Source organism: Podarcis liolepis, assembly GCF_965112155.1.
Source record: "Podarcis liolepis genome assembly, chromosome: 16".
NCBI lineage: Eukaryota > Metazoa > Chordata > Lepidosauria > Squamata > Lacertidae > Podarcis > Podarcis liolepis.
In genome coordinates, this window is record NC_139567.1 from 35,159,782 (window position 1) to 35,176,384 (window position 16,603).

At 45.6% G+C, this 16,603-nt stretch overlaps 2 protein-coding genes across 2 annotated transcripts in view; both read left to right on the top strand.

The window, feature by feature from the left end:
• GTF2IRD1 (GTF2I repeat domain containing 1) overlaps window positions 1-16,603 on the top strand; it is a 1,520,245-nt gene that overhangs the window by 1,266,008 nt on the left and 237,634 nt on the right. The window lies entirely within an intron of this gene.
• The window catches only part of GALNT17 (polypeptide N-acetylgalactosaminyltransferase 17), a 109,265-nt gene that overhangs the window by 39,566 nt on the left and 53,096 nt on the right, over window positions 1-16,603 (top strand). Inside the window, exon 3 of the mRNA XM_083479636.1 lies at window positions 12,614-12,780. Within this exon, the coding sequence (XP_083335762.1) occupies window positions 12,614-12,780 (167 nt within the window). The remainder of the gene's footprint in view (window positions 1-12,613; window positions 12,781-16,603) is intronic.

Sequence of the window (16,603 nt, forward strand, 5' to 3'; positions counted from 1 at the left end):
TTCAGATCTTCTTCCAAGCTCTGGCCCCCTTTAACAGATTTCAATGATAAGCCTCTCCCAGAAAGATTGTTGTGTTAGTCTGTTGCACTAAAAAACAAACAAACAAGGTTTCATTGACCAGAATCCACTTGTTTAGATGTATGGTGGGAGAGATAAAAAGAGAGAAAGAGAAATGTTAGCCTTAGGGAAGGGCTGTGCAGATGTTGGGTGCAGCGGTGGAGGAAGGGGGGGTGCGGTGGGTACTGTCCGCCCCGGGTGTCATCACTAAGGGGGTTACGAAATGCTGGGTGGCACTCACCACGGGGCCTGCAGCGTGCCCTAGCCACACATATCTCCTGGGAAAGACGTAGTGGCTTGGGTGCATGCAGGCTCTGTGCTGCCAAATGGTCCTCCCACTGCCTCTCCCCCAGCTTTAGGGTGGCTGAGTGGGAGGAGGCTGGCAGACTCTGGAGGCCCCGTGGTGTGCTCCACCCCTATGGGTAGCTTGCCTGCCTTCGCCCCGCTCCTATGGGTGGCTCTGGTTGGGTGTGGCATGATTAAAAGCTAAAGGTAAAGGACCCCTGACAGTTAAGTCCGTCACGAATGACTCTGGGGTTGCGGCACTCATCTTGCTTTACTGGCCGAGGGAGCCGACGTTTGTCCGCAGACAGTTTTTCTGGGTCATGTGGCCAGCAGGACTAAGCCGCTTCTGGCGAAACCAGAGCAGCGCACGGAAACGCCATTTACCTTCCCACCGGAGTGGTACCTATTTATCTATTTGCACTTTGATGTGCTTTCGAACCGCTAGGTTGGCAGGAGCTGGGACCGAGCAACGGGAGCTCACCCCGTCATGGGGATTCGAACCGCCGACCTTCCGATCGGCAAGTCCTGGGAAAAGAATTGACATCTGGGCTTGTTGCAGCATCTGGTCCCCATGCCTCTGTTATGTGGCGTGTTGCTGCTAGGGGGTGGCTATTAACAAATTAGAGTTTAGTTCAGACCAGTGGTGGTTGCCCTGGGTGCAAAATTGCTAGGGGGAGCAAAATTTCAACACCTAGTGCTGTATCAATACAACTGTAGGCTTCGATTGCTGGGCTCTGTTGAAAATGGCTTCTCCATGCAAATCAGGAAGTGGCCTCTCCAGACAATGGAACAACTCTTCATTTCTTATCTCTGCAGCTGCCCCTCCCGGAGCTACAATTCTTGCATGAAGAGGATTTGATTGTTAAACCACTCTGGAAATTGTAGCTCTGTGAGGCATGATATTGTTTTAAACGTGCAGTGCAGATGGGGTCTAAGATGGAGGAATGATTTGGGAAATGAAAGGGTTACACTCCCTGGCTGAAGATACAATTGTCCACGGCAATTAGACTTGAAAAAAACGTACTATTGGGTATGTAGCCTCACCTCTGCTGGAATGAAGCATAATTGCTGGTGGCAGGGAGGAATAAGTGTGGTCAGGGAATGTGTGGGTTTTTGTATATGCATGGCTGTATGTGGTACACACAACAGTTTCTCAGGTTCTGAAATGTGCTTGCTGCCATCCAAAGCATTTGTGTTCAGTGCCCTCGATATGCTGATGGCACCTAGCTCTGCCACTTTCTCCAGCTTGCCTTATTTACCAGGGGCAGCTCCCTGTATTCTGGGGACTTGGCAAATCTCTGTCCCTATTTTGTCCTTGTTAGAGAGCCATCCTCTCTCTCGTAACACACGTATATCTAAATGCAGGCACGCAGACTCTCTGAACGGCACACAGCCTGGTATTTCACCCCCCTGCGAGTGCCAAATTTATATATCAAAAGGTTAACCTATTTTAGGACGGCCATGCTTTTCTCTTTGACAAGAACAAACATGTTTCTTTTAAAATTAGAAGGCAAGTGGCTGCCAAGATAGTGAGTATAGCAACAACTTCAATAGCACTAAATGGTGGGGTAGATGCCCTAGGCAGTGATTGTCAGTACCTGTTCTGATACCCCCCCCCATACACACAACTCCCCACAATAGCCAAGCACCCAGAGTGCTTTTTGGCAAAGGAAACAAGAGCCAGACATGCCTGCCAAACTCTGGAGTCGCAAAGCTAAAGTAGGGGGGGCATTTCTAGTTTCCCCCACACTTGCACTTTCATAGCTGTTTCTCCCACGTGCCAGTTTCAGGTAATATGTAGCATGTGTGAACTTAAAGTTAGGAGAGATGTGCACACAGGCACATATCCTCCCATGCTGATCTTCTCTCCTGATCATCCTTGATGTTGGGAACCCTAGACAATCCGGGTTCTTGACTGCAGATGGGAATCCTAGACAATCTGGGTTCTTGACTGTTTAGTTGAACACAGAGTCTCTCTGAAGACTCCTTCTTCAAAGAGCAGTGGCAGCGCATAGAGGTTTTGGTTGTGCACCCATGCACCTCTGCTCATTTTGAGACATTTTGCATTATTTTGAATGTCTGAAGAAGACTTGAATGTGCCTATGTGGGAGAACCTAATTCTGTTAAAAAATATGCCACGATATTGCTAGACATGGCTTTTTCTGTTTTCTCCCTCCCTTTCAGAAAGCAAGTTACATGTATATATATTCGGGGGGGGGGGAGAGAATGTGAGTCTTTTGTAGAAGTTAAAAGCGAATGAGGGGTGGGGAACCTAAATGCTTAACTCATCTTAGCATCTGATTAAAATATATACAAGTCTAAGGAATTCAGCTCAAATGGGTTTCAAATTGCTCTATTAGCAGGGGAAACTGGATAAGCCCCCCTCTGGCTTATTTGAAACTGTGTATTAATCTAATCATAGCTCTGAAAGCATGCATAGACACATAGAAACCACTAGGCAATTTGCAAAACCAACAGATTCAAGGAGGCTGGCAGCCTCCCTTCCTGTTTTGTGATCTGCCATTTTCTTGAATAATAATAACACAAAAACAACCCTGTGTTTTTCTTTTCAGCAAAAGTAGTTTTGACCTTTTCTTCAGCTTAAGGAATCTCAGAAGTGCAAAGTAACCTTGGAAGGAAACATTGCTGGATGTTAGCCCCAGAATCCGTTTGCTTCAGGTGCAATACACCTTGTGTTTCATCACTGTAGATTGGATGATAAATACTGTCAGGAGCTGCGGGGATAAGAATCAAGAAAACCAAGGCACATTGTAGTGAAGGCTAGAGTATAATCACGCCACCTTCTTGGGCTTAAAGTTGGCTCACCTCTACAGATCTACAAAAGCTTTCCAGTTCAGGTTGAGAATTTGCCTGGGCAAGGATAGTTGTTCCTGACTGAGACATTCAAAATTAAGAGCATAAATATGCCTCCTGGATCACGCCAGTGGACCCTCTAATCCGGCATCTGGTTCTCACGGCAGCCAACCAGATGCCCCTTCTGGAAACCCACAAGAAGGTCCCAAGCGCAAGAGCCCAATTTCCAGCAGCTGTTGTTCCAAAGCATTGCTGTCTCCAACTGAGGAGGCAGAGCATGGTCACCAGGGCTAGTGGCCAAAATGTTCTTGGCTCAACCTTCTGGTTTTGATGATGAGCAATTTCCCCTACCTCAATGCATGCTTGTGCATTGTTTTCACTCATATGTGCATTTATATACATATTGTATAATATGGTTGGAAAACTGCATAGCAAAAGCCAGAAATACAGATTTAGAAGGTTCACATGTTGCTTCAGAAATTGTGGATTAAGTAGATTTGCATTTAAATGCAAACGGAATGAAACATCTCCTCATCCCTGCTTTTCCAGGTCCCAGATCACTACCTCCCTGCCAGGCTCTGCTGATTCCTTGAGGAGCAGAAGGCTCAGAAATTAGTACTCCTTCTCTACTCTGACAAGTCCCTCTCAGCGCATAGTCTGTGCTGCCAGACTGACCTTGTATCCCTGGCTTTCAGTGGCTAGTGGGTAAAAGGTAAAGGGTAAAGGGACCCCTGACCATTAGGTCCAGTCGTGGCCGACTCTGGGGTTGTGGCACTCATCTCGCTTTATTGGCCCAGGGAGCCGGCATACAGTTTCCGGGTCATGTGGTCAGCATGACTAAGCTGCTTCTGGAGAACCAGAGCAGCGCACGGAAACGCTGTTTACCTTCCCGCCGGAGCAGTACCTATTTATCTACTTGCACTTTGATGTGCTTTCGAACTGCTAGGTTGGCAGGAGCAGGGACCGAACAATGGGGACTCACCCTATTGCGGGGATTCGAACCGCCGACCTTTGGATCTGCAAGTCCTAGGCTCTGTGGTTTAACCCACAGTGCCACCCATGTCCCGGCTAATGGGTAGGGCTGGGCAATATATTGATATATTGTACAAAACTGGTTTAGAATCCTTACCAGGGCCGTCTTAAGCATATCTGGCACCGTGGTGCAAAGATTCATCTGGCACCCCACCCCCCATTTCCCAGAGTTGTCGACCTTTTCCCAAGCCTCTGTGGGGATTGCTCTCCTTCCAAGGAGGCTTGGGAGGCAAGCTGGATGTCAGCCAGCAATATGGTTGACGGGGCACAGGTGGCGGGCATGCAGGAGGGAAAGGGGAGGCCACCAGCAAAGCCACGCAGCTCCCTGGCAGGCTGGCACCCTGGCGCAATGCGCCAGTAAACCCAATGGGAAAGATGGCTCTGGTCCTTACCATGAAATCAGTTTCATAATTTTTGACCAGGCAACATATTGCAAATCATGATGATGGTGGTGTGTGTGTGTGTGTTTGCATGCAGTGTGGGAAAAACCATGAAGCCAGCCAACGCTTCTCTCGATTCCTGCAGTCCCTGCCGGTTCAGCCCTGCCCTGGCTCCTTCAGGGGGCAGCGAATCACAATAGCAGGCACCGGCCAAAGATCACAATGCAGGAAGAACCGTGAAGCCAGCCCAATGCCTCTACGTAGCTCCATCCTTATTTCAGACATTGTGCTATAGCGGTATATTGCAATGTTTAACTGGTTATATATCACAATGTTGAAAGCCAGCTATCGCCAGTGGTACATCAGAGGGGCGCTGTTTCTGTAGATAATGGGCACCAGAGATTTTATTTGGGGATCTTGGGCTCAGGAACTGCTGAGCTGCTGGCCTTGGCCTGTGGTAGTCCTGTGTTGACCTCTGGTGCTGCTGGGTGATGATGGATCTGGCTGCTCCTTCCTCCTTGGAGCCTGGGCTCCTGTTCTTGATTGTGATCCTGCTAACTGCCGCTTGAAGGACAACTTATGGCTTTGCTCAGATGCAGCTCTGAGTTGCTTTCCCAGTGTGGTGTAGTGGTTAAGAGTGGTAGACTCGTAATCTGGTGAACCGGGTTCGCATCTTCGCTCCTCCACATGCAGCTGCTGGGTGACCTTGGGCTAGTCACACTTCTCTGAAGTCTCTCAGCCTCACTCATCTCCAAAGATCCCCAAATCCAAAGACCCCCAAATCTCCGACCTCTACCTGGCTCAGATTTATATCCCAGAGTTCATTTGCTCTCCACACAGGGAGATCTCTCCATCCTTCATTCTCGAGGCCGAGCCAGGCTTCCATCTCCAAAAATTTGCTTCTCCAAATTGCCATCATGTAAGGCCTCCAGTTGTAGTCCACCATTTGTCTCTGTAGGGCCACGGCTCCCCCTTTCATCACTTCAGTCACGACAAGATTCTCCTTTTCAGGTTTTTCAATTTGTTCAATTGGCCGAGGTTCCCACACCGAGTTCTTGTCCACTTCTTCACCAATGCCCATTTTTATTCCCAATATTGCTACATTCGTAGCCATAACATTTATCTGATCATGCAGCTTTCCCAAGAGATAAAATGTCCTGTTCAGCTCGCACTCAATTTCCTTCCCGACTGCCATCCTTACACAGTCCAAGGTCAAAAACTAGTTTCTCAGGGATTTATCTTTAAAAACGATTCAAGTTTCCTTTCCCTCCTTCCTACACAGACCCAAAGGTCCCATATGTTAAATTGAAACAGTTCCTTGCTTCCTTTTAAACATAGAGTTGTAACCAAAACTGGCAGTAGAAACAAAGTCCTTCTTTTGTATCTTGTCAGCAGACTTAACAGCTGTCAAATTTCTCTATTCACCGTCAGCGGGCTCTCACAGACCACTCCCGGGTTTGAGGAAGTGGCACTTCAATTCCCAAATTTTTAACCTTCTTCTGCAGGGTCCCCTGCTTTCACAAAAAGTATTGATGATCGTTTCAATCCATGGAATTTAAATCATTTACATAAAATTCTCCACGACCTTAGTTAACAGGTTCTTTGCTTCGGTTTATTTACTGAAAGGGGAGCGGACTTCCTGTTTGAGCCTTCCCCGATCAGTACCAATTTTTTTAAAAAAACTTTAAATACTTTAGAGCCCATTTTCCGTTTACTCACGGGTTATTGTTTGAAATCCAATTGTTCACAAGAAAAAGTCAGCGCTCTCCGGCAACAGCTACGCGGCTTCACTCCGTAGAAATAGCGGTCGATTCAAAACACCGCGCCACTCACCCCACGTCACTTTGGAAGCCCTGAAAAGGGGTTTCCCTATGGTTAGGGGGGGCGCTCCTGGTGTCAGCCGAATCCCATGTTCCCAGGCTTCATCCGCCTGGGATTTTTAAAGGGTCTCCGCCTTCGCCGCGGCGGCACGACCCGAATTCCACAGAGCGGGTTCCTCTCAGTCAGAGGAATACCGCCATTGCCGATGGCGCTAACCCGGAAGTCACCTCACAGAGTGATTGCTGTGGGGGAGGAAGGGAAAGGAGAATGTTAACCGCTTTGAGGCTCCTTTGGCTAATGATAAAGCGGGATATCAAATCCAAACTCTTCTTCTCTTCTATGGTTAGTGGCAAGGGTTGTGTGTGTATGTGTGTGTGTGCATGTTACGAACCAAATGTGGTAATCAGGGGTAAAAATTAGCGGTTAAAAAAATGGGGGTGGAATTAATCATGTTGTTTGTATGTACAGTGGTACTTCGGGTTACATATGCTTCAGGTTACACACTCCACTGACCCAGAAATAGTGCTTCAGGTTAAGAACTTTGCTTCAGGATGAGAACAGAAATTGTGCTCCGGTGGCGCGGCGGCAGCAGGAGCCCCCATTAGCTAAAGTGGTGCTTCAGGTTAAGAACAGTTTCAGGTTAAGTACAGACCTCCGGAACGAATTAAGTACTTAACCCGAGGTACCACTGTACTTGATTAAGCACTTAAATGACAGGCAATAACAAGGACAGCATGTTCAGAATTTATTATATAAGAATAGATTTCACTCAGCTTCCATACTTAAAAGAAGCAGCACAAAACACCTCCTTTTTGAATGAACCTCCTTTTCTTCACCATTCTTTTCATAGCATGCCCTTAAAGTACTCCCTTTTGTGTGCCTGGTAGTTATTAAACTAAGGCAGACTTATAAATGAATCTTGGCTGTACAGGTATAGTAGATCTACTGACTCCTCTCCTAAGGAGGAAAGTGTATGTTGTGTGTGTTCTACTTTTTCTTTTTTCTCCTTTTTTTGCAGGGGATGTCTGATGGGGAAATTGTACAGTTGGAAAATGTTCTTAAAAACAACCCTGCATGATTGGGTGCAAATAAATAGATCCCATCCCCTGCACACCTTGTTGTGTTGCCTTGTCTCTTCTGGCGTTCGAGGCAAGAATATAGCTATATAAGTTTGATTACCCAGATTCAACAAGAATGCAGAATTTTGGAAGCAATAGACTCTCTCACTGCTGATTCTCTCCCACTCCTTCCTGCAAATACAATACTTCTTTGTTTGGGTATCTTCCTTTGAACTTTGCCATAGAGTTTTCTTAATGGATCTGAAGGTTGATTGTGAATTCTTCCCGCGTGTGGGAGGTAACAATGAGAGTGTGTTAAGGTATGAATAGAAAACGTGGTTCTGCAAATCCCACGCTGCAAAAGACAATTTTAAAAAAGGAATGTGCTATAAAAGAAGAGTTTCAACCAAGCAAAAAAAATTAACCTGTCCTCTTGACAACATATCAAATAGTTTTCCATACAAAAGGAGAGAGAAAGAGAAAGCTGTTGATTCCTTCCATTTTCCCCCCATTAATCTCCCACCCCATATTTGGGCCCAATTGATATATCATTTCAGTGGGACCTGTAGCAAAATATTGCACTCTTGGCCAGAGTACTCATTTTCTCCTCGCAGATTTCCATCCCCTCATCTCACATTAACTTGGCATTTACTGGCCACTGGGCATGCTCAGTCCTCATTAGACTCTGTCTCCCCTCCCTAAAATCTTTTTAATATTGCAAACCCTAGGGCATGGGTAGGCAAACTAAGGCCTGGGGACCAGATCTGGCCCAATTGCCTTCTAAATCTGGCCCACGGATGGTCCAGGAATCAGTGTGTTTTTATATGAGTAGAATGTGTCCTTTTACAGTGGTACCTCGGGTTACATACGCTTCAGGTTACAGACTCCACTAACCCAGAAATAGTACCTCGAGTTAAGAACTTTGCTTCAGGATGAGAACAGAAATCATGCTCCGGCGGCATGGCAGCAGCAGAAGGCCCCATTAGCTAAAGTGGTGCTTCAGGTTAAGTACAGTTTCAGGTTAAGAACAGACCTCCGGAACGAATTAAGTACTTAACCTAAGGTACCACTGTATTTTAAATCCATCTCAGGGTTATTTGTGGGGCCTGCCCAGTGTTTTTACATTAGTAGAATGTGTGCTTTTATTTAAAATGCATCTCTGGGTTATTTGTGGGGCATAGGAATTCATTCATTATTATTTTTTCAAAATATAGTCTGGCCCACCACAAGGTCTGAGGGGCAGTGGACCGGCCCCCTGCTGAAAAAAGTTTGCTGACCCCTGCCCTAGAGTTATCCTGAACCTTCTGATCCATAAGAACATAATAGAGATCAGCTCAAAGCTCTATCTACTCCAACACAAGAAGAGCCAAGAATCCCTACCTCCTGTGTGTTGAGCATGTACTGGGATGTTAGTGGTGGGGCTTGCCAATTTCCACCCACCCACCCATGTTGAGCCTTCATGCATTTGCCCTGAATGCATGAATAGGCCTGAAGAGAGCCTACAATATATGTGCAGATACCTGTAGGCAGCTCTGGACTGAGAGTCAAAATGGCACAGGGAAAACCCCACCCTTAATGGGAAAGTCTTTTCTTCCTACTGGGGGGGGGGAGCCAATATTTGCACTTCCCTGAATTTCACAATGCAGTTCTCCAACCAGCTGAAGTGCACACAAAAAATCATATATTTGGGTGGGCAAAAAAGTGCATACCTTAATGAGAATAGAATGAAAAATGCGTATGGAAAGTTATTTGCAAAAATATGCAGGTTAGTCCAAACTGTGTACAAAAATGGGTATGTTTAGGGGGGGAAATCCCTGCTAGAATGCTGATGAATTTTCATGAGGAGTGTTTTGGGGCAGGGAGGGAATTGTAAGTTGCCGCAAAACTGGAGCACTGAATTTAAGATTGAGAAAATGAGGAGCCGAGAGAAATTGAAACGGCCATATTCATCTGTCCTTACATGTAACGTAACTCTGGCACTGCTTCTGTTGCTGCCAACTCTGTCAAAGGATTTCATCATCAAGTCTTTGGGGAGAGGCGCATCTTTGTTCAGAGGAAAGATTTCTTACCTGGTGCTTCATAAATTACACATAAACTGACTTCCTATGGATATCTTCCTTTTGAAAGGTGGCAGGCGTAAAGGAACGAGCAAAGCACAAAGGAAAATAAGCATCTAAATCAAAGCATGTCGTTCAGCTTAGGGAAGCTGGGAAAGGGACGTCTCATAAATATAACTCTGAAGTATCTCTCTCTCTTAACGACTTCTCAGATGCTCCGCGTAATTATGCACAGCTCAGTTAATTTTCTGGTTGATCTCGGTGTTTGTGTGGAAGAAAATTAATCAAGCATCCTTCAACTCAGCCGCTTTAATCGAGGCAATAACTAACACTCTGGGTATGAATGGATATTTGAAAGAGGGTTGTTTTCATCTGGGAATCAAAAGCAACTTGACAAATAGCTCTTTATTATGAAGAGTAAGTGGTGGTGGACAAAAGCTGTATTGCATTTCTGGATGATTTGAAGTTATTTTGGGCTTGCCTCTCACCGCTAACACCTTGTGGCAATTGGTGGTGTGCATTGTTATTTTTATTTACTAGAAATCTTTCCAATTTGCAAATGCCTTGCTTCATAAACGGGAGACCTTTGCTATGCAACATATGCACTCTTTGGCAGAGCTGTGGCCAGAGGTGCCAAGCTGTGCCCAAGGCCCATTGTGCACCGTGCACATGTGATGTCATGCACATGACATCACAACGTTGGGAGGAGGCCGAGTGTGGAGCCCAGTGCAGCGAGTCTTCAATGGCAGGTGGTTCCTCCTTTTGTGTACTCAGGAGGAGCTGGCCACTGAAGCCACACTGTGCTTGGCTCTGCTCTCACCTTGGAGACCACAAAGATGAAAGAGGAAGTTGGAAAGAGTGTCATTTTTCTAAGTTCCTCCTTCAGCTCTCTGTACTTTTCCAGAGAGAGAAAGGAAGCTATCCTCTAAATTTCATGAGCAAGGGGGAGGTGAGTGGGGGGCTCAGAGGGAAGACCTCAAAGGGGCCATTGTGCCCCTTTTGTACGAGCACCCCGATGCTGATTGGAATGGGTTCTCCAGACCTGTGTGTGAAGAATTAATCCACATTACATTGGGATCTCCAAGCAATGTTCTGGTGCTCTGATCTCATTAAGCCAACTATATAGGAAGCATCCCTGACCACTTGAATATGGGAATTTTCTACCACACCAATTTGCTTGCAAACAAGGATGGTAGTATACCTCTCTGTTAAAATGGCAAGCACTTAAAAGAATTCTTAACGTGAGCTCTGAAGCTATTCCAGGCAAAACACTCTCATCCTTCTGTCTCCTATATTCTAATATGGTACCAGAAATCTCTGTGGGATGCAAAGTGGAGGCATTAAGGAAATTTATTAACTTGCTAAAACGGAGTTGCCTTTGCTGCTGCTAGTAGCTAGGCCTGCTCCATGAAAGGTTGGCATAGTTCAGGTGACTTTCCATCAATATAACAGTATTCAAAGGAGGTCCAATCCAGGCATGCTGTTTATCTCCATAACCAGGAAGGCCATTTGCCTGCTTAGGTCTTTAATCCCACAAGTCATAGAGGCACATAGAACTGTTGGGGAGAAGCCCCAGAGGTGCTTTACTTCAGAAAGCACAGTAACGCTTGCCATAATTCAAAAGCCAAATGTTGAAATATGTTTATGGGCACTTAGTTTACTGCATAAGTGGAAAAAGTGGAGTTGCCTGAGAGATGTATTGCTGCAGTGGTGTTACATACGATAAAACCTACCAGGTATCCCCTCCCCCAACATTCTCCTTAGTCCCCATTTTTGTCGTTAGAGGTCAATAGTTACACCCTAGTGGATATCGTAGAGTTGGAAGGGACACCAAGGGTCATCTAATCCAACCCCCTGCAATAAAGTGTTCTCAGCTACAGCATCCGTGACAGATGGCCATCCAACCTCTGCTTAGAAACCTCCATGGAAGGAGAGCCCACAACCTCCGGTGGGAGTCTGTTCCACTGTCAAACAGCTCTTAGTGTCATGTAGGATTCTAAATCTATACAGTTTGCTGCATGCAGTATCTGTGCATCCCATCTGCTGCTACTTAAGAGGGTCAGTTCCTGTTCCCTGGTATCTATCTGTGAGTTGCTAGACTTGTCCTCCTTCAGAGTTCAGTCAAAGTTAAATCTCAGGGTGAGAAGTGAACTCATTGAACTGGTTTTAGATGTCATGCTAAGCCATAGTTTAGTGGTAGAAGGATGGGCAGCATTGAAGCTCATGTACTCTCCTTTCATCCACTGCAGCCCTGAGGAGGAGATGGAAGGTTTCTGCTTCTCTTTTATGCTTGATGTACTTTAGCATGTTGTAGGAACATAAATGATGGTTCATTATCCCTACGGTTAATGGAAACTAGCCAGCTTTGTCAACAACGGTGTCTCTCCCCAAGTCTTCTACATCCGGTTCATCTCCCAGACATCTTCCACCAGCAAGCCCTGCTTGACTGTTGGACCTGATCCTGCAACCATGCAGGAGGGAAGCCCAGGAGGTCCTTCCCAGGATACTAGAGGAATTGGATTTCAGCTATGATTTTAGACAGGAACTGACTTGATTAGTATCTCTCAGACTAATGTGCAGATTGGAACCCAGTTTCTCTTCTGGCTTTTGCCCTCCCCAAATGTTCTGATGCAGTTTCTCTGCTCAAATGTGTAATTTGCAAGAAAATAGGTTTGGAAAATATGTATTTAAATGCAAATTACTACGTGGATTAAAAAACCAACAACAGATTGGCTCAAAATTGGGACAGACTTATGAAAAAACACACAGGCAAAAGTGACATGGAAACAAACTGGCCGATTCATTCATCCCTGGTTCCATGCAATAACAGTTCTTGTGGATGTTCTGCTTCTGATGGTTATAGAAAGTATTCTAAGGGTTGATCTACACACAGGAAAAAACCACTATAAATAAGTCAGAAATTAAATTGTTATAACAAAAGAAAAAGGTTATGGATCACCTTGTGTTTTTTTTTGTTTTGGTTTTTTTTGCTCCCCAGCACTATCTGGTGTTGCATGTTTATAACGCATTCAGAACACTGTTTTTTGACTAATGTAGCCAAGTCCTAAGTCTTTGGCTAACTTTGCTTTGCTCCCTCTCTGTCTTACAGGTGTAAAGAGCTGAAATACCCAAAGGACCTCCCACAGATTTCTATTATTTTTATCTTCGTGAACGAGGCCTTGTCAGTCATCCTGCGTTCAGTGCACAGTGCGGTGAATCACACACCTGCTCACCTGCTGAAGGAGATAATTCTCGTAGATGACAACAGTGACGAAGGTGAGTGAGCTCATCCCTTTGGAGGACAACAGGTGCAGGCCATTCTCAAAGTAGTCATCCTTTGCCCTAATGGACCAACCTCCAGTGGATGCTCACTTGGACTCCAGAGCTACCTGCAAGTTGTGCAACTGTCCGCTGCCTTTCATAGCATCTTGGCATTCCCTTGTGTTCAAACCACACTTCTTTATTTTTCCCTCTTATCTCCTTGCCTCAGGAATCATACAGGATTGGCCATGCAGAAACCCACTGGGAAGCACCAGGTGTTGAAGGAGGGGACATCCTTCCTAGGAGTAGAAGGGTGCATTAGGGACAGGGGATGAGAAGGGTAAATTTGATATGTTCCTTCCTTACGTATATATCTGCCCTCCTCCCCACGCCTAGTGCCACAGATGCTATTAAGAAAAAGTAGACTACCTGTGGATCATTCGGCTGCATGGGGAATTCTAGATAGGGCATCTTTCCAAATGCAATGAAATACTTGTGTTAAGGCATTTGAACTGAAAACCCTCAGCCGAACTTGTTCAGCTTGAAAGGGTGACCTTGGTGGGGTGGGTGTGGGAATTTCATACCCAGCAGTGGTGGCTGGGGTCCATTAGGAGGCAGGGAGTTCAAACAGTGCATGGAACCAGAGCAAAGGACAAATAAGAGTCAACCAAGGCCCCATCTGCACTATACATTTAAAGCAGTCTAGCACATTTAAAGCGGTCTCGCATCACTTTAAACAGTCCTAGCTTCTATGCTGAAATGGCAAAAATGGCCGGAAGAGTCAGAAATCAGGAAGACCAAAATTTTAATAAGGAATGGGGAGAATTTATAACTTATCTTAAAGACCACTGTAAACAGTTAAAATCGTTAGTAGGATTGGAATATCACTTGTAGTTTAAGGTTGAATTATGGACGTAATGGAAGAGATAAAGGGTTTGGATCATCATAAAAGATGCGGGAGGAACTGAGATAATAGGACCCACAAAGGGGAGGGTGGAAGTCCAGGAGATTCCTTGGAATCTTGTTTTTATTATTTATACTTGATATATCTCAAAATTTATATTTGATATATTCAAAATTTTAATTTGAAAAACCAAATAAATACATTTTCAAAATTTTATAAAAATTTTAAGCAGTCCTAGTTGCCCCCAAAGAATCCTGGGAACTGTAGTTTGGGCTCTCTATTATTCATTTACATTACATTCATCAGCCTCTTAATGAATGTAACCCCAACTGATGCAATGTAGCATCAATTCTCTGAGTAAGCCTAGGCAAATATATATTGCCTCATTGTTGAAAGCTTTAAACAGTTGTGGCTCTCCCCCCCCCAAAGCATCATGGGAACTATAGTATAAGGGTGCTGTTAGGAGACCCTTGAGGGACACGGATGGCGCTGCGGGTTAAACCACAGAGCCTAGGTCTTGCTGATCAGAAGGTCGGCAGTTCGAATCCCTGCGACGGAGTGAGCTCCCGTTGCTCGGTCCCTGGTCCTGCCAACCTAGCAGTTCAAAAGCATGTCAAAGTGCACGTAGATAAATAGGTACCGCTCCGGCGGGAAGGTAAACGGCGTTTCTGTGTGCTGCTCTGGTTCATGCTGGCCACATGACCTGGAAGCTGTCTGCGGACAAACGCCGGCTCCCTCAGCCTATAGAGCGAGATGAACGCTGCAACCCCAGAGTCGGTCATGACTGGACCTAATGGTCAGGGGTCCCTTTACCTTTACCGTAGGAAACCCTTATTCCCCTCAGAGAGCTACAGTTTCTAGACTGCTTTAACAATGCATCCATCTGCATGTGGAATCTAGGAACTGTAACTGTGTGAGGGGAATAGGTTGCCCCCTAACAACTTTCAACCCCTTAACTAACTACAGTTCCCATAATTCTTTGGGCGGGGGAGCCATGGTGGTTTAAAGTGGTATAATGATGCTTAAATGTATAGCACAGATGGGGCCAGGCTGACAGGGACACTCTAGTCTTTCAGACAGTTCTTTCCCATTCCCACCTGGAGCTGCCAGGAATTCAACCTGGGATCCCAACTGCACTGCAAATTCCCACTTATCTTGCTTGCATTCTACTTTCAGCTGCCTCCTGCTCCTTCATGAACAACTTAAACCTTGTTTTTTGCAGCCTGGGTGGTGCTGAGCCTGCGCCATAAGCCTGCACTTTGAAATATTAATGGCATTGCCTTATGTCAAAACAATGCTATGAAGAAACCCAACACCAGCCTTATGGGACTTAGAGACAATTTATAATCTCTGCCTCTTTGAATTTCCTCAGAAGGGAAGTGACTTCCGTTTAGAGGGGCAGAGTGGAAATCTGCCACGCAGCTGCTTTGACGTTCCCCTTTTGTTCCTGCATCTCCGCTTTGGCATAAAAGGCAGAGCAATAAATGGGGGGCAATGGCTGTGCGGCGTGAGGGGAACTGTGTCCTGCAAATAGAGCTTTATTTGCACACACAGAAAGTCTGCGCATTCAAAGTGCGAGCCCTGAACCCATTTCATTTGACGCCATCTCAGCCTGAGCCCATGAGGTTTCGCTCTGCTGTTTACCACTCCTTTTATTTCTCATTCCTACATTCTCTTGAAGTAGCAGCCTGCTTTGCCACTTATCTCCAAAGCATGTTGACCTTGCAAATGTCTTTACCAGCAGTAGACTCTGAGAAAGAGAAACTGGAATAATTCCTGAAGTTCTGCAGTGAGATTGTTTTTCTCCCACCAGTATTTGTAGAAGAGAGTGGAACAAAAACCTTGGGGTGTGCAGGAACTAAAGAGCCAATTTCCCACCCATATGAGCCATTTTAACAGTCATGGCTTCCCCTGAAGAGTCCTGGGAAATATAGCTTGTTATGGGTGCTGTTCCCAGAATGGTTTAAACATCAATCTGTCTTTCCAGGGAACTTTCCAGGGAAACAGGGGTCTCCTGACAACCCTCAGAAGCTTTAACAAACGATGGCCCCCAAACTACTTTAGGGGAAGACATGAGATTTAAAATGGTCACATAGTGCTTTAAATACATAACATGGAACCTTGATATCCATTGCACCTTGGATAATAGATAAGCAGCACACAGAAACCAGCCATTTCATTGCAACTTGAACGTGATGCCTAATATCAAAAGGCATTGACTATAAATGAGAATCTCTAGGCGGATTGACAGGTGATACCTCTCATTGTCAGAAGTGCTGTGGAGATGTAGTGGAGGGGGGAGATGAGGAACAGTCGCAGTATAACCGTACTTTAAATGGATGGTGCAGGTGTGGCCCAAGTCAACGTCATGTGAAAGACAAAAATCCCATGACTGCAATCATGGAACAGGAATTCTAACAGATTCATGGACCAACAAATTTCATTCCCGTACTCCTGGAGTGGAGAACTGGATTGTTACTTTCCCCACCCTTTTGGGGGCCAAATTTGACAGGTCAGATGTGCCCACCGTTCAATCGCCTGATATCACAGTTACCTGATCGTGGACACAGGTGCTGACTGAAACCCTCCCAGAACAGGAGAGGCTTCATCAAGCCATCTCCACAGTAAGAAATGAGACTTGGGAAGAATCAGAATTGGAGAGTTGGAAGGGACCCTCAGGCCCATGTCATCCAACCCCCTGCAATGCAGGAAATGTACCCACAACAATCCATAGGTGGTTAACAGCCAGACCCACTGAGCTCTGGATTAGCAATAGAGGGCATGTTTCGCATGCAAAAAATACCAGGTTCACTTCTCAGCATCTCCAACTAGGGCCAGGAGAGATCCTTAATTGAAATCATGGATCATCACTGCTGGTTAATACTAAGCTAGATACACCAGTGGTCCCACTCTCTTTGTAGGGCAGCTTTCGAT